This window comes from Agelaius phoeniceus, chromosome 1 (genome assembly GCF_051311805.1).
Source record: "Agelaius phoeniceus isolate bAgePho1 chromosome 1, bAgePho1.hap1, whole genome shotgun sequence".
Taxonomy (NCBI): Eukaryota; Metazoa; Chordata; class Aves; order Passeriformes; family Icteridae; genus Agelaius; species Agelaius phoeniceus.
Window position 1 is genome coordinate 88,777,279 of NC_135265.1, and position 26,570 is coordinate 88,803,848.

Below are 26,570 nucleotides of genomic sequence, written 5' to 3' on the forward strand. Positions count from 1 at the left end.
GCTCACAGAAGGAATTTGGTTTATGACAGAAATGTACCTAGTTATAGGCTATGTATGAGCCATGCAAGGAAAGGGGCTTTACATTTGAGATCCATATCCTTTCAAATTTGCCATGAAACTGCTGTACTTAATCAAATTCCCTGATTTCTCACATTTTGTCTTACTTGGTGGGTATTTAAGACACCCTCCAGCAATTCTGAGTGGCAAATGCTACAACATGCAATTTTTTGTTTCTCTCCTTTCCCCATCCTGCCTTTGCAATAATCTGTTCCCCAACAGCACAATTCTTGAATATCATCCTTAGAGAAAGACTTCACAGCACCAGCAGAAAAATTACTAACTTTTTCTGTAACACATATTTCTGGGATTATTAGGAAGGTTTCTGATGTACTCTGCCCATGACAGTGATGCTCAAAGATGCCCCATTTCAAACTTCCCTATCTCTCCCTGTCCATAGTGCTGAGTGAGTCACTTCACTCCTCATGCAGGAAAACTTTTTCCTTTCCATTTTCTTTTCCAATGGAAAGGACCCCCAACCACCACCTAACCAAGTGACTAGCAAAGAAAACTGGTCGGCATGAAAAGGAGGGAAGAGAAGTCTCTTAAATGGTGCCTTGCTTTAGAGGCACCTCTCTGTCAATGACTTACTCTGAGTTCTCAGAAAGTGACCTATGGGCCTAAGGATACCTACATCCTTTATTTTCTGGGGAAAAAAAAATCACAAACCGGGTGATGAAAGCATGTGTATCACAACTTTCTCTGAAACTCTGACTATAGAAAATGCCACTTTTCTTTCTCTACCAAAATTTTTCCTGTTCACTCTGGCCTTGCCACTGGCACACCTACCAAGATGTCAGAAATATAGGTACATTTTGATTTCATCTTTTGATGACTATAACTCATATTTCCCCTAATGGCCTATTTTGAAACACACTTGAGAGGTTCTTCTCTGGTCTTGATGAAGTTTCACCTTTTAATTACACACTGGTGGCCAGAGGAAGGAGACAAGGCTGCCTCTGCAAATGCAGTGTCTCAAAAATCCCAGTGGAAAGGAGTACTCTGCCTTCTCCTCCCCTCTCTGGGGGCTATGCCTATGTTTTCCCCCAGCAATTGCCTCATGACAGCTGTATAATGCAGAGACAGGGCTGTACCCACATTTCACCTCCATTGGCGTGACCTACCCGTTGTGTTGCAGAGTTCTGCTCTTCTTCCCCTCCCACACTCTGAATCAAAAAATGCATGAACAATTAGCTCGAAGTCACGTGTGGATGCTGCCTCACTGTGCTCATGTCTGTCTCCTGCTGGCCCTGTGAGTCACAGATCATTTCCACATAAACCTTATGGGAAGGGAGGGACAAGCCTTCCCTGTGATTCCTACACACACCAACTCCTGTTTAGTCTTCCCTCCTGACTGACAGGTTAGACAGTGAGGAAAAACACTGTTGGATCCCTCCAGGCAAAGGAGAGGGAAATAAACCATCTCATCTCACCATCTCACCCTTGGTGAAAGCTCCAGCCTCTGGATAACAGAGATGGATTCAACAGGACTGACTGTACATATTTTAAAGGAAACCAGTGATTATGAGCTCATTTTATGCAGGGCCTGAGTGTGCAGCTGATTGACATGTGGCTACACAGATGGAGGGAACACCTCACCTGTGAATCCCAGCAGCAATGAAACATCCCTTCAGTCCTGAGCCACGTCATCCCTGTGCCCAGCCATGCCTCCAAGCAGAACTGAGCACCTCATAAGCCTGAAGGTTAGGAATGCAACCATCACCAGCAGAAACATCAAACACAATATATATTTTATTGGTTTAATTTCCAAGGAAGTTAAAAACCAGATGAAAAAAGATTTGCATAGCATAATCTCTACAATTTATGAAGAATAATCACATTTTTATGCAGTTCTTTGTTTTGATTTGGATGCAATTTTGACAGAAAGATGACCTAAAATTTTCAATATACTTTGAAGGACACCGTTGAAAGTATATAAATTGTAAACTTATCTGAAATATCTTAGTCATATCAGAAAACACAGAGCTCAGAACCTTCTCCTAAAAATGCTGATTTCTGTTTTGTGATTTCAGTCTCCTGGCTATTATTAGAGCTTGTAACAATCACCATTTTCACCTTGAGATTTGAGAAGGGGCTAAGTCTCACAGAGAATGGAATGTGTCTGAAAAATTAATTGCAGGTAAATAAACATTTGGTTTTCAAACATATAGAGGACTTTCTAGATATAACACTCTGGAAATACTGTATTAAGTACATTTATTATCCATATAAGGCAAACATATATCTGCAATTATTATTTAATTATTAAAAGATTAAATTTGGCAGTAATTGGAGTATTTAGATCAAAGAGCCTACATTCATATGAAGTGGTCTTATTTTCTATATACTTGGAAAGTTAGGAAATAAACCCTTATGGAACACATAATTTTTTAATATAGGGTTTCAAAGTGTTTATGCCCCTTTTGTATCTGCAGTCCTTGGGGTTGCAGTATGCTAAATTTCTTCTTCCTCTGAATTATTTTTTCACATTATGGGAGGGTTGTTCTTTCTGCAACCTTACAGTGCATGCTATTTAAAAGTGACTTTTCGTACTTCAAGATTTTCCAGAGTTTTGTCACTGAGAAGAATTTGTCTTCATCGATGGAAAGACATATCAGTACTGGCAGGAACACTCCACTTACTAGAAGGGAAATATTATCTTTTATTTAGCTGAAAGATTTCTTATGCATCTTCCATCAATCTGAAGTGTTGTGACATTTCCTACCACTGTACCACAAGGATGTTCCTTCTGGGAAATGCACAGACTATACTAATGACTGTGTTCATACATCAGAGAAAATCTTCTTTTCCCCCTGTAAAATGGCAAAACTATTGATCTAATATAACCAAGCCACAGCAGAGAGAATGTGTAATTGACTGTAAATAATAGGTCAAAATGACCAAGAATGACATTTTTAAAGTTCAAATCCTCTCATCCATAGCTATCATACATTGCATTATGGATATTCACAAACAGTATTTGTCAAGCCACTATGTACCAAAGTGACTTATTTTGTACTAAATGCAATAATGAGTGAAACAGAACCTTTTGAGGTTGCCTTCAATTTCCTTTTCTAACTTCTGTGCCATTTTAAACAAATGACACAGTGGTGAGGTGAAGAGGACAGAGCAGAGCACCAGAGATCCCCGAAGGTCAGCATACAACAGGTCTCTTCACATTAAATCTGCCAGAGCTATGCTGGCTTTCTACCCAACAAAGCAATGCTCTGCATAACAGAAAGTGAAGCAGTTAAGAGATTTAGATACCAGGAAACTGCTTTTCAAGGTTCCAAAAAAGCCTGCTCATTACAACCTCTGATAATTGACTTTTAGAGAGATAAACTCCTTGCTTTTCAAAGCAGGCATCAAGGAGCAGACCTTGGGCTCTGAAGTGGAAGGTATAACTCTCAAAACTGATTTTCAGTTTACATACATATGAAAAACCTCTCTCTTCCCATGTATTTTATGGCAGATTGTAAGAAACAGATAATGTTTCTTCTCATTTCCATTACAAAGCTCTGCTGAGAGACTGTTCCAGCTGAAGTGAGTAAAACCAGTTCTTCAAAAGAACAAAGAAAAAAGAAACCATACATTAAAAAAAGGGGGAAAAAAAGAAAAGAGAAAAAGAAGAAAGAGCATTTTTGAATTCTGATTTGTGCACTGGGTGGTGAGCTTCCCTTTTCCCATTCTCTGCTGCTCTGTGGTAGTTGCTCTCTTTTCAGAATGACTGTTTGACCAACTCTTTCACAAAGCCGCCTGCCTCCCTCCAGGGATATGCTCAAACAACTCAAGGATTGCTTCAGCCAGAAGCACTTTCACACAGCTGGAGCCAAAACTGCCCCCAAATCATACTGGATGAGAGTTTTGACAGTGCTTTTAGCTGGGTCAAAATTTCACTTCCCAGATGGCAATAGAGCAGCCAGTCTAGGAGAATTTCATCTTGCAGAAGGACTTCCTGGAAGCATGAAATCATCCCATAGCTAGCTGGACCCATGTTGAGGGTCATAAAACACCTGGCCTCAATGTATTCAGTCTTGATTTACATCAACTTTCCACATGGATTTTCTTTTTTGCTCCGTGTCTTCCTTTATTTATTTTTTGTAATTTTCACAGACTTCAGACTAAGGTTTCAGACATTTGCTCTCATAAATCAGAAAGCACGAGTCTTGTTTAGGAGCTGCCAACAGCCGTTTAAGAAGAGCATTATGAAATGAACAAAGGTTAAGAAAAAAGAATGCTTTGACCTGTTTGTGATGGAGAGCATTCAAACTCTCAAGAGTTCCCTCAAGTGGCCATTAGAGATTGCTGAGAATAAACAAAGTTTGCATAGAAAGTGACTGTATTACTTGAAAAATCTCTAATTAGAGATAATGTGTCAGCATCCACAAATGTAAAAGGAAACAAGAGTGTGGAACTCATAGACCCATGAAATGACTTGGGTTGGAAGGGACCTTAAAGACCATTTAGCTCCAACTCGTCTTCCATAGGCAGGGATACCATTACATAAAAAATCCCAGGGAAGACATCACATAAAATAAATCAGATGAAAAAGTAACAAATGGAAGAGAAAGCAGTTGAGAACAAATGGATGGAATTTCTTCACAGGGAATGTGTCTTCCAAATGAGTCCTCATTATCTTTGTGCCGTGTTAGAGTTCTCACACACTACTCACACAGACTTCCCAATAATTCCCCCTTTTCCATTGCTTTCACACTGTCTACACATCACCTTCAGTTTCCTTTTGGGAAAGCTGAATGCACTACTACTCTCATGCCACTCTTCCACTGTTCTCTTCCCACCCACATTGTTTCTAAAATATGTCTTGCATCCTCTTCTAATTGGGGTTTTGACAAAGCAGTAGAAGGAAGCAGTGTATTGTTGTGTTTACTTTCCTTCATTGAGATGTGGCTTTCTGATAACAAAGTTGGGCTTGTTTTGGGAGTCATCCACCAGTAAGACTTGATCAAACCTGTTGCACCCTGAAGCAATTGTGCAAAATAGAGTTATGGCTGCTGCAACCTAATCACAAGCAAAAACATGTAGGTGAGCTGTAATTATCAACAGTTTTGCCATCTGATAACATTTACAGCAAACAGAAAATTACCAGAAGCAAATGAGTGGAAGCTTTTCCTTTTTTTTTGTGTAACTGACTACTGACTTTTCCCTGTAGTTGCATAAAAACTTCATCTCCACCCGAGAATCTATCCTGAACATTTTTCTTCACTGGATGTTGGAGGTTGAATTTCTGTATTCTCCTTCAGCACTGGAAGTACTTGAGATCCCACTGATAAAGTATCTGAAAAGGATGAGCAAAAGGGCTGGTTCATCAGGTATATGCCAAAGTTTGTCTGAAAAAAAGCAAAATATTTATAAAAGATGCAATACATGTTAGAGTAATCAAATCTATAGAGGATCTCACAACCCAGATATGTTTAGAAGAAATATATTGCTTTAAGAATAAGGAGGTATGTACTATGTCCACGTAATTAAGAACATTCTTAACTCATTAATTATAATAGACTGGTAAACAGAAGCTAATGCCATGCTATTCAGGAAGAATAACTTAAGTAAGTGGATAAATAACACAGTATTTCATCATGAGCTCCATAGTATCATGTATGTAATTCACACTCCCTCACAATCCTGTTATTTAATGTCTGCTCTGGCTCCTTGACAAATGCAGTTATAATGTATTGTCACAAACAAAGGCTCTGCAGCACGGAAACACTGGTATGTTCCAACAGTAAAGAAGTCTTGCATCTCCCACCATGAATGATGCACCTTGTAAACAGAACTTTATTCTCCCTAGCTTCTGTGAGTTTCCCTTCATTTGTTTTTTATGAATATTCTAGTATGTTTTACAGAAAATGTTCAGAAAATTCATATTATTGTTGCTTCCACTTGTTAAGTGTCATTATCTGTGAATCCATCCTGCATAAATATTAGAAATACTTATAATATCTCTTTGGGATACTGAGTAATATAGAAAAGAAAAACTGAATATCCACTTTGCCCACTGGCCATGCAACCCTCACAGGCACCAAAGACCTGATTTGAGTGCCTGCATTCTTATGTGAGGTCTTGATCTCAAGCAGCTGAGCATTACAGTTGTGGGTGTGATCTGGAAATGTCACAGGAAGAGACTGGTGTGGTTCTGTGGTTTTGTTTTCCAGCAGTGGAGAATTTAGAAACATGCAAGAAAAAGATTTGTCATCGCATGACAATATTTTCCAAAGAATTAGATAATAGTTAATCAAAAAATACGTAAAGTAGGAAAAAAAGGAACACTGAAGACGTTGTTAAATTGATAACAGATTTTTAGACTTCAGAAAGTCTTTGCTCTTTAAACAGAGGACCTCGGAAACCTGATATTAATTTTCTTGTCTCTTGCATGTTTCAAAAAAAGTATTTTGATTTGGTAGACTATAGCTAAAATGTACAAGTAAATAAATAAGCAAACTAAATACAAAATTCTATTATCCTTTTCTATTTCCTGATTACATTTACCGCCATTGTTCAGATCAATGATTCTGCAATTGAGTGAATTACATTTAGAGCAGGTTAAAAAAATAGTAGGCAAAAGGGATTACAATAAAGAAAAAAAATAGATGAATTTAAGGGGGCATATTTCACAGATTAAATAGTAGGCAGTATGTTGTCTCCTATTCTTGCACTGTGTAATTAAATAAAGATGAAGCAATGAGGTAACAGAGAACATCTCCTTAGTGGTAAGAGAGAAGTAAGTTTGAGACCTACCCGCAAGTAAGAGAGGTGCTGTAAAGCAGTGATCTATCCAAACATGGCCTCAGACCCTGAATTTGGGTCTTTCTGCTTCATTTGTAATCCTAAACACCAATGAGAAAAATGGGCCCTAAGCTATTCTTGGCTACCTCTGCTATTCCTTCATCCCACTGGCATGGGACATCAGAGGGCATGAGCTGGACCTCTCAGGCCTATCCTACTGCTGGCACTTTTTGGGTACCAGTGGCTGTATTGGTGTCAATGCTTCGTGGACACAGGGCACATCCTTGTGGTCAGTGTTCTAAAGTTACTGCTGAGGAATGACTGCAGCACTGTAAGATCCCAGCCCTCTAGCACAGTGACTCTGTTCGACCAACCCTGATGCTGTAATGGTGTCAGGAACTGTTTCATGTAAAATGTTAAAGTACATAGTCTTATTTTTCCATTTTTGCTTTTCTCTCAGTCGTTGACAAGTTTCTCTATTGGCAGAAATGATGCATTTTTCAGCCTTGTGGTTGAGAAGCTGGATTCACCTCCTATACCCTAATACAAAAATGACAGTTGCCATGATTTTGTGTTTTTTAAAAAATCAGGCCATTATAAAACAAATATTGTAAAATTAATACTATTTCATGCTACACCACATTTCACACAGGAAGGAATTTCTTAACTCATCCATGTAAATGAACTTATTTGAAGCATGAGAAGTTTTTAATTTATATTTACTGTATTGTCATCTTGATGTATCTTAAAATCAGACTAAAATAAATCTGGGCAGATTGTTCACTGTGAAGAACTTAATTTACCAATTTTTGTAATTGAAAATTATTTAGCAGTTTGGTTTTTTTTTTTTTTTAATGCACCTTAAAACATTCAGAATTACTTAAAAAAATGCATGTCTGAATGCATCTTTTCTTCAGGAGTTCTCAAATGCTGTTTTAATACTGGTCCTTAGTATTTTCTTTCTCTGACTGGGCATCTCCAGTCTCAGTGTTTTTTTCAATGAGTAATGCCTAAGGAGTTTCCAAGGTGATGATACACTGATGGTGTACATATTTTAGTACTAATGCCTGTTTGGAATTGCTGACCTCTTTTTTTTTTTGTGAATGTTATTAAAACCAAAATTTAGCCTGTAAGTGACAGAAGTGGATTTAACATCTTTTAAGTAAATTTCCCTGCTTTTTTCAATAGTTACAAATAATGACTCAGCAAGTACTGATAACAGCAATCACACACACCCCCCTGACAAGCAACCACAAAAGCTTCATCTGCCACTTCAGCTCTCTTTCAAGAGAAAGATAAAATGTAGAAATCCTCACATTTCTGATGAAAAATGAGGCTTTCAGATGCAGAGATTACAGCTTGCAGAGTTATTACAGTGAACCTCATAATCTCTGCCTGCTACCTTTTCCTGACTTCAAGGACATTTTATTCTGCAAATAATCTTTCCAGAACACACCAAGAACGGGGCAGGGAGTGCAGGACCATGAGCGCCATGGCTTTATCTGGTAGGTGAGACTCTTCCCATCAATGTAAAATGTTACAGGAACAAAAAATTTAAAGCTTCTTGATTAGGAAAAAGTAGACCACTTCACTGCTGGGAGAAAAGTGAAAACATAAATATCCTTGCCAACAGTGAATCATATGATAGTCATCACACTCACTTAAAGGAAAAGCTATGAAATGCTGTCATTCTTGCATGTTGTTTCAAGTTCATTTACTGGATCAACAGTAATATGCTCTACTCAGAAATTCACTGACAAATACCCCGTGTACACCATCCCCTTCTGCAAGACAGAAACATGAGGGGCTTCATCTGACTAAGGCCTGAGGTGGGATGTCTCCGAGCTATGACTCCTAAAGAATCATTTAACACAGGCTGGAACCTGGTAGAGAAATACTCTGCTAGAATGTGTAACAAGCACAGAAATCATGCTGCATGCTAATACTTAGCTTTGGATGGATGAGTTCTGGATTTTGCCTCTCAGCTGCCATATCCCAGCAGATAAATTTACCTGTCCAGGTCTTTTCATTTGTTACATATGTTTGTTTCATATGTTATTTGATACAATAACATAAACTCCCTCTCATCCAAAGATTTGGGGGATGCAATTATTAAAATGGATTTTTCTAATGTAATAATGTTTTATTAGCTTTAGATTTACTAGAATGTAAAGCCTTACAAAATAGGAGAGAGGAAGTACTCACTTCTGACATGCTGATTTTTTATATTGGAAAAAGGTAAAATTTTAAGCTGGCATAAATGAAACCCCATATTGCTCTGTTGAAAATATCTGGACTGTAGAATGCTTCCTTAAGATCTGATCTTTTTTTGCTCTACCTTAACTAAATACATTTTCCAGTTCAGTCACCGATGAGAAAAGAGAACCATATTATTTCAGAGGCCTATTAATGGCAACAATCACTGTTCTCAAATGTTCCAGATATTTGAATGAAATGCATTGCATGGTGTAAAGCCCTGTGTTACTATGAAAATAATGATAATGATGCATCAGATATGAGAGGTAATTTGCTATCCTTGCTAACATTTCACTAAGCAATCCAAAGGCATGGCATCTAATTCTGCAGGAAAAGAAGCTCTCCCAAGGTACAATGAGATACATAAAGGAGGATCAACAGGGCCCTGAAAAAAACACAAGCTTTTTTAGTGTATGAAGGCATGTGCAAACATAATGGATTTCCCTTGATGTACTGCTATCCATACATTCAGACCAGGGCAGACTGCTAATGCAATAATTCCCTTTGCTACCTTGCCAGCAAGTCCCAGCTTATAGCACTGCTGCAAATCTACCCACAGGGCTTCCACTATCATTAGTGCTAAACTGCATCTGCAAAACACCAAAGAGAGGCAGGAATGCTGTGTTCTCCCTTTTCCACCCGTGTGTGTTTTGTGTCAGGTGGTGAGGCATGTGAAACAGCATGTGGCCATTTGCTTAATGGAGTTATCTAGTCTTTCCTAATCTCCTGCAGTAACAGAGAGCACTCTGTCACGGGAGGAGAGCTCATCTTTCCAGTCAAGAATTACAGAAGGAATCCTTTATGAGTGTTTCTTCAGAACGCAGAGCTCAAGTTCATTTTATAGAGGTGTTTACATTTTGTGTCAAACAATGATATAAAAGATTTCATAAAAAGCAGCTGGCAAGGCTTCAGCACCATGCTTTCCATTTATCTGGAAAGATGTAAATTGCTTGGGTGGCTAGTTACAGTAGCTGGTCCTGACTTTCAGCTGCAATACATCTATGCAAAGGCTCCATCTTTCAGTTTGAAGCACCAGGTTCTAAGAGTCTCAGAGGAATGGAGAAAAATAGGATTTTAGAAATAAATATTGAACTACCTCCTACCAGCCTTACATTATTTAGCTCATTATTGAAGTTCATTGGCAGTACTGTTATTTGGGCTACTTGTTTGATAAATTTCAATGTAATTTTTTCAGGTTGGTGTTCTTGGAAAAAACAATCTAAAATGGTAAATATTGACATCTGGGTCTCTTTTCTATCTGCAATATCTTTAATGTTTTGGCAATCAACTTGCTACAGCAGCTTTCCAAAGACCTGGGAAACTATCTTAAATCTTATTTTTCTGCAATAGTTTTTTTTGTAGTTTGAATCAGATTATTGACAGATGGGAGCAAACACTGCCGATTTCCTTCACTGAATCTGCATCTGATAGAAGAAAAAAAAAGAAAATTAAGTGTATTAGATGACTCCTTAGCAGAAAAGCACATGGTAGAGAAATGAGTCACCAAAGGATTAGCTCTGCAATTTAACACAGTCACATGAACTCGATGTTCTTTCTCTCTCCCCACTGTGAGCTGTGAAAGGTTTGGATCAGTGTCCTCTGTTAGGTCTGCTGAGGACACTAAAAATGCCATAGTCCTTCCTGGGTGCTGCTCAGAGATAATCAGCTGATGTTCATCACCACAGGGGTGACCTGCAGGAGGAATAGTCTCAGAGATCTTCTCAGACCAGACCAGGCAAAGCTAGCAGTTCAAACTCTCCCTTTCAATTGTCAGCTAAGCTCATCCTCATGCAGAGCAGGGCATGCTCACAAGATCCCATCTGCCAGCAGTGCTAAAGGCTGGGGAAAAAACAAAAAAGGCTGAACGCCTGTGTCTTTGCAGTGTGGATATCGGCACAGCTGAGGCAGAGAGAGCTCTCCCCCGTGGTGATCAGCAGTGCCTGCCTTGTCTCGCAGCGCGGCTTTTATCAGGCGCCAGCTCCTTCTTGAGAGGCTGGATTGCTCCCTTTGCCTTAGTCCTGTTTGAATGAGCCACTTGGTTCTAGCATCATGAAAATCTCTGCATTGTTGATTAATCACAGTGAGAGAGAGGAGCTCATCTTTGGTGTGGGAAACATGCAGAAGATGCTGTTCCTCTCCTGGGAATCTGCATCCTGAGTAAGGTTTTATTGCCATTTTCTCACTGAGTACAGAGTGCTTTTTACAGAGGTTTCAAGTCATAATCCAGTAAAACCCATATGGGCAGAAAAAGTCCTCTGCATACTCCACCTCCTGTTGCAGCAGGGAGCATCCCTGTCCTGAGAGTCCCAGATGCAGCAGCTGTGGCTCACCATTACTCAGAAAGGGCCCCTGTCCTCAGGCTACCCACTGTGGCCAGGAGCTCATCTAACAAAGAATCATATACTGTGGGGACCTGGAGCAGAGCCTGCTGTGCAAGCCTAAGTCACCTCAGGTCAGCGGGAAGCTGTGCCTCGACAGCCGGCCCTGCTCACTGCACTGGGCTGGCTCCGACATGGAGCCAGAGGAGCTATTCACCAAGGACAACAGCCAACGAAAAGAAAGCCCTTTGTCTGCTTAATGAGTCACTGAGACAAATCAATTATTTTTTTTTTTTTTGTCCAAACATAGAATGCAGTATTTGTAACTTGTTTGTGCATTGTCTGGTTGAATGATTTTCAGCCTATTTGTTACTGCTCTGGCCTGGTGCTGTGCCCCGTCTCTGGTGTTTGGCGGGTACTGGCAAAGCTCCCGAGCCCCGACTGCCTGAGACACTTTAACAACAGGAGCTTAACCAAGAGGAAGCAATGAATTTTGAATAAGGATTTTCAGCTAAATAAATACGTATGAGGAGATTTGTGGAGCCTTTGGGATGCCGAACTGTCTGGCCATCATCTGAGTGCTCTCGATTCCAAGAAGCAACACAATCTAAGGAAGCAGGACCTCAAATAAATACCTGCATTTCTCACTTACTTTTTGGTCTCTTTCCTAAGCAATTACTCTCCACTTTGACTATATTCACATCTGCTCTGTTTTTCCTACTAACTAATTTCTCAGGGTAAGAATAAAGTTTAGTCTTACATGCCAACTGTATAATTTCAAACACTTTCTGATTTTTCAGCCTATTTCTTTTCTTAAATACATCAGTGCATCAGCTTGTGTTTTTCAGACCAAAATAAACACACTGTTAAGAAATACTTATGAAATAAAAGCAAGCACAGTTAAAAATAATGCATATTAATAGTCCATTTCTGAATTAAAAATTTATTGAGCATTTCATAGAAATAAACCATGCCATATCTGGGTTGTAAGTGCATCCTCTTTTTGCAGAAAAAAATCCAAATGGTAACAACTTAGCTGTGAATATTCGCTCAGCAGATATTTCACTACCCATGCAATAAAGCCACTACATCTTTCATTACAGCTATTTTGAAGTTCTGTACTGACCTTTCTACCTCTGGCAGCAGACAGGGACTGCAGAATTTCTTTGTTTCGTTCCCCAGACTGTTGATCAATGCAGATTATTTGACATCTGCTACATGGACCCACAACCTGAAATTTTAGTTAAAGAAAGTTCATGGCTGTTTATCAAAGCAGTACAGCATTGAACAGTACAAGTTTCTGACTATCATAATATATTAAACACATGCCTTTTGCATACCTTTTCTGTGGTTTTTGAAACTTTCATTATGTAAAAGGTCAAGTCTGTTAACCTAAGGTAGTAAGACTACTGGCAAAAGTCTCACTGAATTTTTAATTCACTTTTTTCTTTTTTTAAGGAAAACTTTCTCAGAGACAGGATCTGAGAAATACCAGACATTTACATATTTGTATTTCCTGATGGCTCCACTTCTTCTGTGGGTTAGCAGGGCTGCTTGCCCAAAGAACTGAAAACAAAATTAAGCCAATGCCTCAGGATTCAACCCAAAGAGGATTTTCTTGGGACTGTTTTAGTGCAGCTGAAATGCACAATATATTTCTTACATGCATGGCACTTTCAGATACTCAGAATGTAAAATATTTAAACATACAAGTTTACTTAATCAGAAGAAATAAGTAATCCTCTATCATCTATTACACATGATAACATCATATGTAGTTGGTCTTAAAGCTAATTGTTGCTTGAACTAAAGTATGTTTTTAGGGGAAAAAAACCCCAACCCTGCAACAAATTTCTTAGAGCTTTAAAATGGAGAAGGACAACATATTGCACTTTCACTTAACACTGTTTCCCTAACTTTAGCAGTAATTTCTGTACATTACAGAAATTATGTCTTACAGTATATCCCAGTATACACATTCTACTTTTGTAAAATGTGCCATAAATTTCAAAAAGGGCAAATAATTAAACTGTACACTTAGAACATTTTATGTGCTGATCTGAAGTGGTATTTCAGGTTTTAGAGAGGCATCTGGACTGCCTGTATAACCCTTCAGCGTAATCATCAACATCAAACATCAGGTCTTTTAGAAAATTATTTTCCACAGCTCTATTTTTTTAATTTAAAGAAAAAGACAGAGAAGGAATTTTTTTTTCCTGCTTTACTTTGTTCAACAGCTTCTACTATTTTTGTGGCATAAAGAAACATTAACATAATTTCTACTGTTACTACATAAGTATCTGAAAAAGGACCTAGCAGAGATGGGAAAAGACAATGCAAGTTACATAAGCCTTTCTATTTTTGCCTTGTGTTCCTAAAGTATATCAATGCCAGAAATAGGAATGCCTTTTATTTTGTAGTTTTACAGTAACTTATCAACAGGATCCTCAGCTGAATTCCCCAATGTAACTCCAGCCTCCAACAAGCTATACACCATGGATTTTGTTCTTTTTGTTCCTCATTTCTTATTTATAGCAATTTTTCCTCAATTTTCTGTAACTTATATTGCAACTTACTGATCAAAGTACACATAAGAAGAGAGCAGATAAGCAATATTTTCCACCCTTGCTGAAAAAGTTTTTTACAGCATGCTGACTAGAAAAAAAAGAGTGATGCCTATCACATCTCCTAGATTTGACCTCAGTACTCCTGTCATTCACACTTAAATGATAATCTCTAAGAAAACAACAAATAAGCCGCTTTCACATCCTAGGCAAAGCATCTTCAAATACAAATTTCATATCTCTTGGCCAGACAAATTCAGGAGAACATTTAATACATGTGTGCATCATTCCCTTAGGTGTCATGTAGCTTTTACAGATTCTTTGTTAAGAGCTTTTCTTGAGAGAATGCATTTACAAACAAGGTCTGACTCTTCAGCATTTTCCTTACAGTACAAAGGACATTATGTTGTTAGCTATGAGCATACAAAAAAACCTTACCAGGCTAGAATTAGAAACATTCCTTGAGTGAAGACTAGGATAAGATGTATAAAACAGAGGGCAATAGACCATGACTGGTCATCACTTGTATTCATGTCCAGTCTTTGGCCATCAGTTGCTTGATTTGCAGTAACGTGAGGTTATATTTGGACTACTGTGCTAAACAGCTACAAGTATTCTCTGCTGATGTGCTGGCTAAATATGTGCTGTAAACTTCACCTAAAAAACCTGATTATTATTCAGTTCAGATAGATAAAGATAAGAAATGCTATGAATTATGAAATTCAATAGAAATGTGGAGAAATATGGCAAAACCTCTTAAATATACAGAAGTATGTTTGTCACGGGACACATAACTTTTTTTTTTAACACACTTCATAAATTTCACCTGCACAAAGTGTGCTGCCCATATTCTTTGATTCAGGAATCAAAGCCTTGTAAAAATTGGTTTGTCTCCAGGAATCAAAATGCTTTGTGATACCCTGGGGCACAGACAAGAGAGAAAAGGTCACACCTGGAATTGCAGAGCACCTATTGAAATCTCAGCCCACTCCTCCTCTTCAAAGGACTCTGGTGCACTGATGACAATGTTGGCACGGAAACGTCGGATCAGTTCTTCTATTTCCAATGGCTCCTTCAATCTGTCTCACAGAGTTGACAAATCAAAAGAAAAAATAAAATTATTAACTAATTTTGCACTAGATGTTTGTGCTGGCAGACTCTGGTGGCGCACGTGATTAGCAAATGCTTCTCCAGAATAACCTGGACCAAGTTTTATTACAAAGGCTATGGGAATGGCACAAGGTAATCAACTAGAGTTTGTAACCTCTCAACCATAATATATAACCCTCTAGGTGGCTTCTTCAGAGGTGTAACCTGGAACTATAGGTAAGAAAACATGTAGACAGGTGATTGTGAATCATGTATATGAGAAAATTCCCAAATTTTTATCATATGTAAGGCTAATGGTAACAAGTAAAAAGATATTTTCCGTTAGTAATCATTTAACTTGTTAAAAGATGTAAAAATAGAAGCCTCTAGAACCAAAGTCAAATAAAATTTTATTCTGCACATGCTGCAATGTCAGAAGGGACAAAACCAGTAGTTGCTGAAGGTGAAAAAGGCCAGTAAAATAATTTTATGAGAGATATATCATCATATTATTATTATTTGCCTTTGGGAGGCAGCAGATTGCACCAAACGATAGGTGTTTTAAAAAAAATTAATCTCTGTGTGGTGATATCTCCCCCTCTTTACAAGCATTTGAGCTGCCAGAATGTAGATTTGTGTCAGTGTGGAGAATGTATATGAGACAGAAAGAGCAGCAGACTGCATACAAATATCAGAAATCTTGCTGCATCTTTGAATTGCCGTTCTTCACTTTTCTTCTAAAGGAGAACTTGAACAGTAGCAGAAAAAAAAAAGAGACAAAAAAAGACACTGTAAATTTGCCAGAGGGTTCTCAGTGCCACAGTTAGTGGAGAAGAAACTTCTTTTTGCATTAGCTGTTAAGGACTTGAACCATTTTTGATACTCCACAAACTGTACTCTGACAACTTAGTGATATGACATCCTACAGCAAAGGCAGAAACCTGGGTAAGCAGTGAAGAGAGGCATTTCTGTCCCAAAAGAAAAAAAAAATGAAGAAAAAAGTAAGGACATACAGTTTAAAATGTATTTCAGTTAGAGAAAAAACATGCAAAATCAAAGTACATTGAAAACTTCACATCAAGCAGTCTTGGCAGAGATGGCCTGCTAGGTGATAAAAAAGAGCTTGGTTTTATGTTAAACAGTCTGGATGATCTTCTCTAGCAGACAAAACTGCATGAAGATAATCTGCCTGTGCAGACTTTCAGACAGACCACAGAAGCCCAGCTCCACCAAGCCCCAGTGTTCACAAGGGCTCCAGCAGCCTGGGGGTAGAAGGTGAGATGAGAAGCTGCAAGGCTACAGGATTTCCCTCAAGATCCCACAGTTAATCCCATGGCTGAGACACAATTTGTAATGAATGCAGGAGGTGGGAGCCAAGAGGAAATGTAGATTATGCCAGTGCTCATACAAACAAGAAGGAAAATAGCAGTTACTTGTGAACACATTCAATTATGCTGCTGTGCTTCCCAGCTTTGCTGTGGGCTCTTGGAGTTTGGCTGCAGTGGAGCCTCTAGTTTTGACTGTGTTTTGCAAAATCTAAGAGCCTGACACCCCAGCCTGCACTGGGAGCATCAAAAGCCCTGTAACCTCAGAGCTAGGCCTGCAGAGTCCTGAGACAGCTGCTAAAAAAAAACTTCAAGCTCCTGTGAATCTACTCCTTGCTGCTGAACTTGAAGACTGCAACGCCCCTACCCGACCTCTCTGCCTTCAACATACTTGGGCTCACATCCAGAATACTTCACCTCTCTTGCACCTCCTCCAGCCCTCAGAAATGCTTGTAATCACTTGGCAATGTGTATCTGAGTAAATGTCCATTATTTCTTCTGCCATAAAACATGAATTGGTTGGATGGAGTGGCAGGTACCTTCATCCCGCAAATACCAACATGGACCTGTTTTGAAAATCAGTGTAATGTGCCAAAGTCAGCCTAGGTGCTTTGGATTTTCACAGCAGTGGGCTCTGCAATGAAGAATGCATTGCCTCTATTTAACAGGCAAACTTGAAAATTAATATTTATATTCTCAGGGTTACAGTTCTAACAAGAACATTTGAGAATTAGGCCAAGCCATAGGGATTTGCCTGGAGGTAACCTATAATGGAAACAGCATAGAGACAAATGTCTGCAGGTACATGTAGCCCTCCAACAGTATACTGGATTCTAATTTTTAATTGAATTGCTGTTTTTGTTTTAGATCACCTCTCAAGAGCCAACTGCAAACTGGAAGACTAGTTTTTACTTATGGAAGATACAAAGTGAAATTAAAAAAACTTAATTGAAAATTGAAATTGTTTTGCAAAATTTAGCAGGTTTCATTTAAGCAAAACTGAACTCAAATGCCAAGAAACTAAATAATACTCTCTAAAAATCCTTCAATATTTAATAAAGACCCATAAGTGCAGTTCTTAAAAGTACATTGGATAGTTCAATATTTGGAAAGCCCATACTCCATAATTTAGTAACAGTGCAGAATGGGGATGCTGTATATCTGAATTTATTTCTCCAGCACCCAGAGAAGGCACTGCATGGCAAAATGCATGGAAAGGAGGACACTTCCAACTCACACTGCAGAGTGAGAAGCCAGATGCTTCTTAGTCACCATTGCAGCTCTGGTCACATCTGGAGTTTCCTTTGAGGAAAAGGAGATTACAAGCCTAGTTGTGCTGGAAGATATTAGGTGTAAAATCAGTGATTGATCTGATGTTGAATGTCTTACTGAAGTTCATTGTTCTCCTTTGTCCTCACTTGGTGCTTCTTAGTCTTATCCTTGTACTCAAATCCCGTATCTGGAAAGTTCCACACTGAGTCTTATGGAAAAAGCCCATCCTGAGTGAGGGATGTCTGCAAGAAGTGCCCTCCCAAGGAGATGTAACCCAGCCAGTCAAGCCTCACAACAAGACATTAATTGTCACTGAGAAAGGGTAGTCAAAACACTGAGAGATGGACTGCTTCAAACCTTTTCTACAATTCTACAATAATTTCCCATGATATTCTAAAATTGCCCAACAGTCTGCTCCAGAAGAAGGAAAATCCTCAGACAATGCAAGCCCCAGTGGTCTTGGTGATGCTTCATCCAGTCAGTGGTTTTAAATCCTGAAGTGATATACATATCCTCCTGCAGATATACAGATATATCCTCTTCTACTCAAAGCAGGAATTTTCAATGCAGGGGATGTGCTTGGTGGGTGACTAAAAGAAAAGAAGATGACTCCAGTAAGAAGCAAGAGAGAAGTTTTAAGAGACAGGAAAGAGGGCTCAGAGACAAATGCTGGGGGTGTGGGATGCACAGACATAATGGAGGACTTAAGGGAAGATTTTTTGTGGAATTTGAATCTTTCCTAGTTATAGTCAAGAAATAAAAATTTCCTGTAGTCAGTATATGAAAATTTGTTTGGTAATGGGTTTATAATCTTTGAACTATGGACTGACTCAGTGTTTCATTTGCTACTTTTATGTCCCACTTTTGTATAAGTAAAGCCAAATTAAATTAAGAAATAAAATTATTCCAATCTTGAAAATACTTTCAAAGTATTTCTGTTGTGCATATTCTAAATCTTAATAATTCTCATGGGAGAGAAATGGTTCAGCCAGACTTTATATTTTTACCTGCCAGACAATGTATGTTGAGAAAACCTCATTATCCTTGTTCTTCTGACAAATGGAAGTTGGCTGGTTCTCAATATCTTTCCACCAAAACATTTGACAAAAATTTCATTTAAATTTTCTTAAAGATGACTGGTAGACAGATGATGCTCATGCTTTTAATCCAAATTTTCAGAAAACATAAAATAATTAATAATTATTTTTATTTTTATAGGAGTTTAGTAGCTATATATTTTTTGAATGTTGAAAAGTAACTATCTCTACATTTCCACATAAATCACCTATATTGGCATCTTATGGCAAGATTCTGGAATCCAAGATCACCGAGAGACATTTGGAGATAGAAGCATCTTACCTTGCAGAAATGTGTTCTTTCAGCTGCAGAATGCTTGCTACATTTATCAGGAGGTATTGTGCTTCATTCACAAGAGAGAGTGAGATGTTTGTAGCAGATGACAGACCTAAAAGAAAAAAAAAAATCAATCCAACATTCTAAAATGATCATAAAAATTAGTAATTTCACCTCATCATTCCTTTGACCTCTTATTCATTCTCATTACTAGTGATTCTCATTACTAGATTCCTTGGTTCCCGGCACTAAGGAAATATTCCAAGGATGCCCTCCAACCTGCAAATGGTTATGATGCAATGCAGTTAGAAACTGAGATAGAGGTGAGATTTTACCAAATTTGTAAATTACTTTACAAGAGCAATATCTATGCATTTTCAATACTCTTTCAAATATTTTTGTAATGAAATTTAATCTCTGAATAAATTATTTGATTTTTCATGATCATTTTTCTAAATGGTTTCTTTGAGTTTCCAGACAAAATCATGGTCATGATAATAACTTCCCCCCATACTGGCACATCTGTACATCTTCACCAAATTTAACAAGTAGAAGGGCATCAAAAAGTCAGTTTGGGTATAAACAAAACTACTAGATCTATACTGGATAACTCTTTCAGCCTTTATCAGGGTACCTATATACTGTGTGAAGTACATGAGCCTGATTTTTGCATAAGGAATCACAAATATTTTTAAGGATGACAACATACCTTTTGTACTTTTCTGGTGTGACTTGCTTTTCATGTCTGAACTTTGTCTTATCAAGCGACATGGACGACCAAGAAACGCAGAGAGCCAGCCAGCAATTCTTTCTCCACAGTCATACGTTTTTACCCTATTACAAGAAGAGAGGAAGTTTAAATTTGATTGACCAAACATTAATTTGCAAAACAGAAGTCAAATTGTGAAGATGTTTATTCTGCTTTCTTCAATACAAAGTACAGAATCTATATTGTCTGATGAATGTCTGATGTGAAGGTCTGCATGACTCTAACTCCCCATTTCCTCAAGTTTACTCCTTTCTTCTTGAAGTTGACTTTCACAAGATCTAATTTAGTTTAGTATGGAAAATTACTATAGAATAAAGGATTAATCATAACACTGAAGACACTGAGTCTGAAGTACAATAAATGGTTGCCCATATAACACTATTACAATACAGTATTATGAAATAGTCACACTCTGGTCTGTAGTTTTTGCTAAAAACAGAGAGGAATGATCTGAGTTCAATTTAAGACTGCTTTGCTGTGTGTAATTTTTAATGATCCCATCAGGTACAATGATGTTATCTCTCTAATTTAAATCATGTTTGTACTAACATTTCATATTAAAACATGGCTCCCCTAACAGAGGCCAGGCATCTCTCTAAAGATGATTTCCATTACTTGTAAAATGTCTAGTGAGTTATGCAAGCTGGCAATAGAATTGCCTTCTTTACCTGGACGCAATCTTTCCTAGAGGGACTTTGAAATCATCTCTCTCAATCCAAGAAGGCCACTGATGCTGTTTGACATTAGATTCCTCCGCCCTGAATAAACTTAATGTCATTTAAATCTCCCAGACATCTCGTTTAAATTAGTTGGCTGGGTTTCACTCACAGAGAATGGAATGAAGTAAGTAGTTTCCATCTATATTAGACCTCAGGATGGGATGACCCTCACTGTGGAAATGTTCAACTCTCTACTGACCACATAAAGAGATTTGACTGATACCTAACTTTAAATGTAAGAGGAATGCGACTTCTTATGCTGACCTAGGAAAGATTCCTATTGCAAGTAAAGTGAAGTAGTTGTGTTCCTATTCTCACCCTGATGTCCTATCCAGCCTAAGAAGTTGATCTGCGTGGAAACCATCTGCTTTGTGAAACAAGAAAACAGCTACTCACAGCAAAAGGTGCTAAACCCAGGACTGAGAGGAAATTGGCTTGGCTTTACAAACTGCTCTGTTGTGTTCAACTGAATTTCACAGGTACAAAGCCAGCAGAAGTGAAACTAAGGAGATTTTATAATTCTGCATGGTCTGGTATCTCTTCAGTGCTTATTCTGAATTTTGAATTATGGTGCAGCTCTGCATCCCTCTCCCCACTCAGAGTGGACAGATGTCAACCAGAGTTGCATCTACCCAGTGATGCCCTAGAACTGGAATGGTGTTCTAGTATGAGTATGAGATGCAGGCACTGTGTCAAGAAGGAGGCTAAAAGGTGAGTGTCCACATGAGATTTCACAGTCTCAACTGTGTTAGGGAGAAGGCTGTTAATGAGAACACATGAATCTTCCATGATGACTGTGCAGGTGAAACAAATTCCTCCAATATTTTTTCCAGCTTCACAGAGGTTCTAGGGGTGTTTAAAATCTCTCTTGAGCCAATTGCCTCTGGCAGCCTGTAGGAAATTAATTCTGTATAAATCAGGAAGAAAGTTTTGCCCTCTCTTTATACACTTATTGTTTTGAGTCACAGTGGCTGAGTTAGAGACTCACACCATGCTTCGTATTTCATCAAATGTCACTGTGTAGTTTTTGTATTCCAAAACAAGTGTTTTCAAATTGCTTTCCCTTATTGTCAGACCATTTTCTGAGCAAGTACCATCATCTCTTCAAGGTCTTAGTCAAAGTCATTCTGTTGTAGCTCAATTCTACTTGTTTTCTGCTTGTGTTTATTTTTGTGGAGTATAACTTTACATCTGTCAGCATTACATTTCATTTGGCACATGTCAGGCAATTTATAAAGGAGAGCCTATTTCTCTCTGATTTCACTTGCTGTTTGCCTTGAGTTTCCCACTCATCTTTCTATTATGTCATTTAGCTTCAGTGCATTACAACTGGTCCCTCTAGCAGGGTAATTTACAGAACAAGAAACAAGGACAGATGAAGTCTGAATATTGATCCCATGGGATATAATACAACAGGCTCAGTTCACCTTGTTCTTAACTACACCTTTGTCTTCTACTACTGCTACACTTCCCTTGATCTCTTTGATATTGCAGCCTGTCAAAGAGGAGGTTGTGTCCCTCCTTATTTCAGTAGAGCAGCAACCTTGAGCATTTAGAGTCTTCAGCATCAATCCTATCAACATTGCTTCTACTTTCATCATTTATATCACCGGTAGACATTGTACCAGAAAGCCAGGTCCCTCTGATGTGAGCAGCCCCTGCTGGGATGAAGGCTAACGCTGATGAATTGCTTCAGAAGGGAAATTTGGGCTCATTAAACTTCCGCGGCTGCTGCGAAATTAAACTTCCTCACATGACTGCTTGCAGATTCTACATCATGTACTTTTCTCAGTTATCTCAGTCTAAATTCAGAGTAAGCCAACAGAACTGGATGAAATAACAGCATCAGAGCACAGAACTAATAAATAGAAAATACATTCACTAGGCATTTCTTTCGAAAAAAAGCCTTTTAACAAAGACTTTTGGCTCCACTGCTCACCTTAAACATGTTGCAGAAAAGACCCCTGACCACAAATCACCTCCTGTCCTCTTGCAAAGCACTGTTTTTCTCATTATTTTTGGCCCTGGAGGCCCCTCTGCTGAAACACTGGAAACTGGCATAAATGGCTATTGGGTCTCTGAGCAGTTTCAGAGGCTCATCAATGTTGTTCACTCATCCTGCTTTACTTCTTGTCTTGTTTAGTTGCTAGTCACAGTCCACTCCTTGCAATTTGCTTTCACAACCCTTTTCTTGTTCATTCTGTTCTTTCCTTCCTTCACAGAACTCTAAGAAAGTTTCCCATGAAAACTTCCAATTTGATACAATAAAAATGACACAGTCAGTTACATGAAAGAGAAGCTACAATAAACAGTATGGCAACAAATTTTATGCACACAGAGAGAAAGATAACTCAGGCTGTTTTATAGCCTGTAATAGATGGGCTTACCATGGGGAGGCTAGGGATGAGTCAATACTAAGGGAAGTGGGACAGATGGTTAAAACAAATGACTCTTGGGTGGGTTCTACTACCTGAGAAAAATACACTTCTGAGGAAAAGATCCTCTTTATCATCTGAATAGGTAGTAGAAAAGAAGGAGAAGATAATTTTCTGCATGGCTCCATGGGGAAATTGCCAGGTCTTCTGCTGGTTTGTTTATGTGTTACTCAGAGAAGCAAATGTAGAGGGCTACAAAAAATTAGTATACCTTGGTGAAAGGAAGACATAAATCTTTAAGTGGCTCTTTTAGTTGGATTTACCAAGAGACTCATTGAAAAGAAACATAATAGATAATGCAAATGTACTTTAGGAAGGCACTTGATACACTGCCACTCAGAAAACTTAATGAGACTGCAGGAAGTTCTTAGAAAATATGATGAATAAACACTTAAGTTTATGGATAGGAAATAATTTTATTCCTAATGTTATATTCACTAAAGTGGTATGTCTCCTGATTAGAATTAATGTTATTTAACTTATATACCTGCAGTCAAGATCGTTAAGGGGACACTGAACAACATGGGTGGTCAAAACAAAATTACAAGGGGTTGTAAATATGGAAAGCTGTTTATAACTTTAGAAGGTTCTAGCAATTTTAAATCTGTGCAGTATGAAATGGGCAAAGCTGCTAACATCATCACTATTAAATGTGGGAACTGAATTCAAGTCCTTCTGAGAGGTAACTGGGGACACCTCCTTTTCTCATGCTTGGAGCAAGTAAATAAAAAGATCTCACTCATTAAAGTGAGGGCAAAGTCAGTTTACTGTACTGTCCTTCCTCTCCCTTTTTCATGTTTTAAAATTTTTTACTGTTTTCTATCAGACATGTTGGGCATCCTAACTTACTTATTTAAATTGGACCACTCTCTTGGTCCACTAATCATTCATTGCTTTCCACCATTTTTTCCAAGGACTTCAGTCTGTGTGTACATCTGTTCACATCCTGAGTGCCACTACAGTGATTTTCAGCTTCAGTACCTTTCTGCTCTCCCTTACCTGTGTGAACAGACTTTACTCTCACAGATCACAGCCTCTTTTCCAGTATTATCTTCTAGTGGCACAGATATTGGGTCCATGCCTAGGTGGGAAGACAGAAAGTCATATTTAAATAAAAAAATTATGAAGAATGACAGGATCATGAAAAAAGTTCCTATTTTTGCTCCTTAGCACAGTCACAGCAGCTTCATTAACAGCAAATTAAAAAATCTTTTTTCTTTTTGCTAGAATTATATTCTCTGCCGGCAGGTGGCTCCAAATGATAAAACAAAGTGCAAAGGCTTCAGATGACCTTGGTACTCAAAGCATATTTAAAAAATAAACAACTTCAGCTTTGAGTAATTTCCTTCTCTGTTTATCTCAGGCAAGAAAACTGGCACAGAATTATGGCCTCAGTCACGGTTTCTGTTGAAAGGATGGTTCCTCTGACAAGTCAGGAGATGATATTAAACACCATCATGCTGGAGTAGAAGGACTGAGTGATCTGAAAGATGAAAGATGGAGGAGGGGGGAAGAAAAAAAGAGGCACAGTCTGTTTAAAAAAAGAAATATTCTGTGAGACAAAACTACGATAATTTAAAGACAAGACAAAATGTATGGAAAACTGCAAATGAGACAATTATTTCCATCTATTCATCTCCAAGTTTAAACCAGCTGAGGATTCCGTGGTAATGATCTATTTTAACTTCTCCCACATTTTTCTCATCTTGAACAGAATGAGCCAAAGATATGGAAAGAGTACTGTAGTTTGCTAGAACCAAAAAGAAAAGCTGTTCTACTTTTCTTTCTGTTAATTGAAAACAATAATGTTAAATGAAGAACAAAGTGTTTTACTGTGTGACTGCAATGAATCCAGCTTTTTCATTACACTGCAACACATATTAACCAAAACTTTGACTACACCCCCATTTCCCAGAATTATAACTACATATTTTGATATTATACAATATTGTAAAACAAAAAAAAAAATCATGCTCTACCAGCTCTGTGATATGGTGAAATCGAGTTGGCTTATTTTCTTCTGAAGAGTAATAAAATGTAGATCAGATTCATTGTAACACCACTATTGTAATTGTAATACCACAACTCTGTTTCATGCATGTTTTACAAAACAGAAAGTGGTCTACCTCTTCTTTGGTTAATTATGTTAGTGTATGTCGTAAGTGAAGACAGAGGGGGAAAAGTTGTTTTCACTTAAGAAAATAATACATGTAAAAAATGCTTTGAACTACCCTGTAACAACCTGAAAAAAAGCCAATGTTATTATCTTATCAACTAGAACTCTTGGGCTTTGAAACAATTAAACATTAGAATCATTCCTTCTGGAAAAGATGAGTTTGAAACATTTCATCCTGCAACAATCTAAACTGTTACATCTTTCAAATACTTCCTAAGAAAGGCATAATCACAAAATTTCTTAAAATAGAATTTCAGGGCTTTAAAAAGGCTTTTATACACCAGCAAGTGTATCACATTTTATTGAACAGTACACATTTTACAGTGATGTTTAGGTCAGTTAAACATTGTTAATTACAATTTTATTCTGTCTTTAAGGCAAAAAAAATAAAGTAGAATATTACCAGTCACTAAAGTGCAAAAGCTGTCATTCTCCATGGTAATTTGCTTGATAATAAAATTCACAGATGTGCTCACAGTATTAATATAAAAAAATCTTATCGTTATAGCTCCTATTTTCAATCAATGAGGAAAATTAGAGATCTGTTATTTCAATAGACTGAAATATAAACCATTCATGTATATTCTTTCATCAGTGTATGCACTTAATTCCCATTATTTTTATTGGCAGTAACACATGACTATTTGAAGGCACAATAAACTCCATAAAGTGCAATTAGCTGCTCAGTTTTGCCAGCATTTTTCTACTCCAATATTTTAAGGTGCCTCCTCGACACTCAGAATTTCTCCCACTGTGCAGTGACAAACTAATGCTCAACTTGCCAGAGTAATGCTGATTGTTAGCTAAAATGGAAAGAGAGAAATAAGTCTTTTCCAGAAATGTATTCTCAGCTGAATTCTGTTTGGCTACACATTTGTGTAGGTCAGGAACAAGTGCGATGTAATCTGTGCTCCCACGCATTTGATGGAAGAGGACACAGAGATTTCCCTTGATTCTCACTCCAGTAATAGGGTTTCTGGAAATGAAGGCACTTGCTCCTGCCCACTTTTCAGTTACTGGGAGCCAAACCTCTAATAATTTCATTCAAGACACATGAAATTCTTTCTCTCCACGAAGTCTGATTTAGAGTTAGGTACACTGATTTTCTCAAACTGGGTTCTGTGATAGCAAGGCTTTGTTACACTCTGAACAGTAAACAAAATAGGGAATGCCTGTTAACAACCTCATTGCCTAAGAAAATAATTCTGACAAAATTAATAAATGCAGTTTCTCAAAATTAAAATCTCACTCCCTCTGAGGAAGAAAAGTACAGCCAGTGAGAGAGCACACACAAGCCTTTCCTCTCCCTCTACTTTCACTTAACCCCTCCGTCAGAGATCCGGGAAACACCTGGAGCTCCCCAGCTGCCATGCAAGCCAACTAATTTTGCAGGCATGCCAGGCAAAGATCCTAAGCCTTCAGGCAGCTTTGGGCTTGTGTAGAGCCACACTGTGCCATCCTTGCTACCCACAGTGGACGGGTGGCACGATTGC

The 26,570-nt window shown here is 38.1% G+C and overlaps 1 protein-coding gene across 1 annotated transcript in view; it reads right to left on the bottom strand.

Annotated features, from left to right (window-relative positions):
- Positions 1-1,787: 1,787 nt before the first annotated feature.
- The window catches only part of MOCOS (molybdenum cofactor sulfurase), a 208,403-nt gene continuing 183,620 nt past the window's right edge, over positions 1,788-26,570 (bottom strand). The window contains exons 10-15 of the mRNA XM_054644346.2: positions 23,901-23,982; positions 19,688-19,812; positions 18,985-19,090; positions 14,892-15,018; positions 12,502-12,606; positions 1,788-5,405 (exon numbers count right to left, since the gene is read on the bottom strand). Coding sequence (XP_054500321.2) covers positions 5,259-5,405; positions 12,502-12,606; positions 14,892-15,018; positions 18,985-19,090; positions 19,688-19,812; positions 23,901-23,982 — 692 coding nt within the window. The 3' untranslated portion in view covers positions 1,788-5,258. The remainder of the gene's footprint in view (positions 5,406-12,501; positions 12,607-14,891; positions 15,019-18,984; positions 19,091-19,687; positions 19,813-23,900; positions 23,983-26,570) is intronic.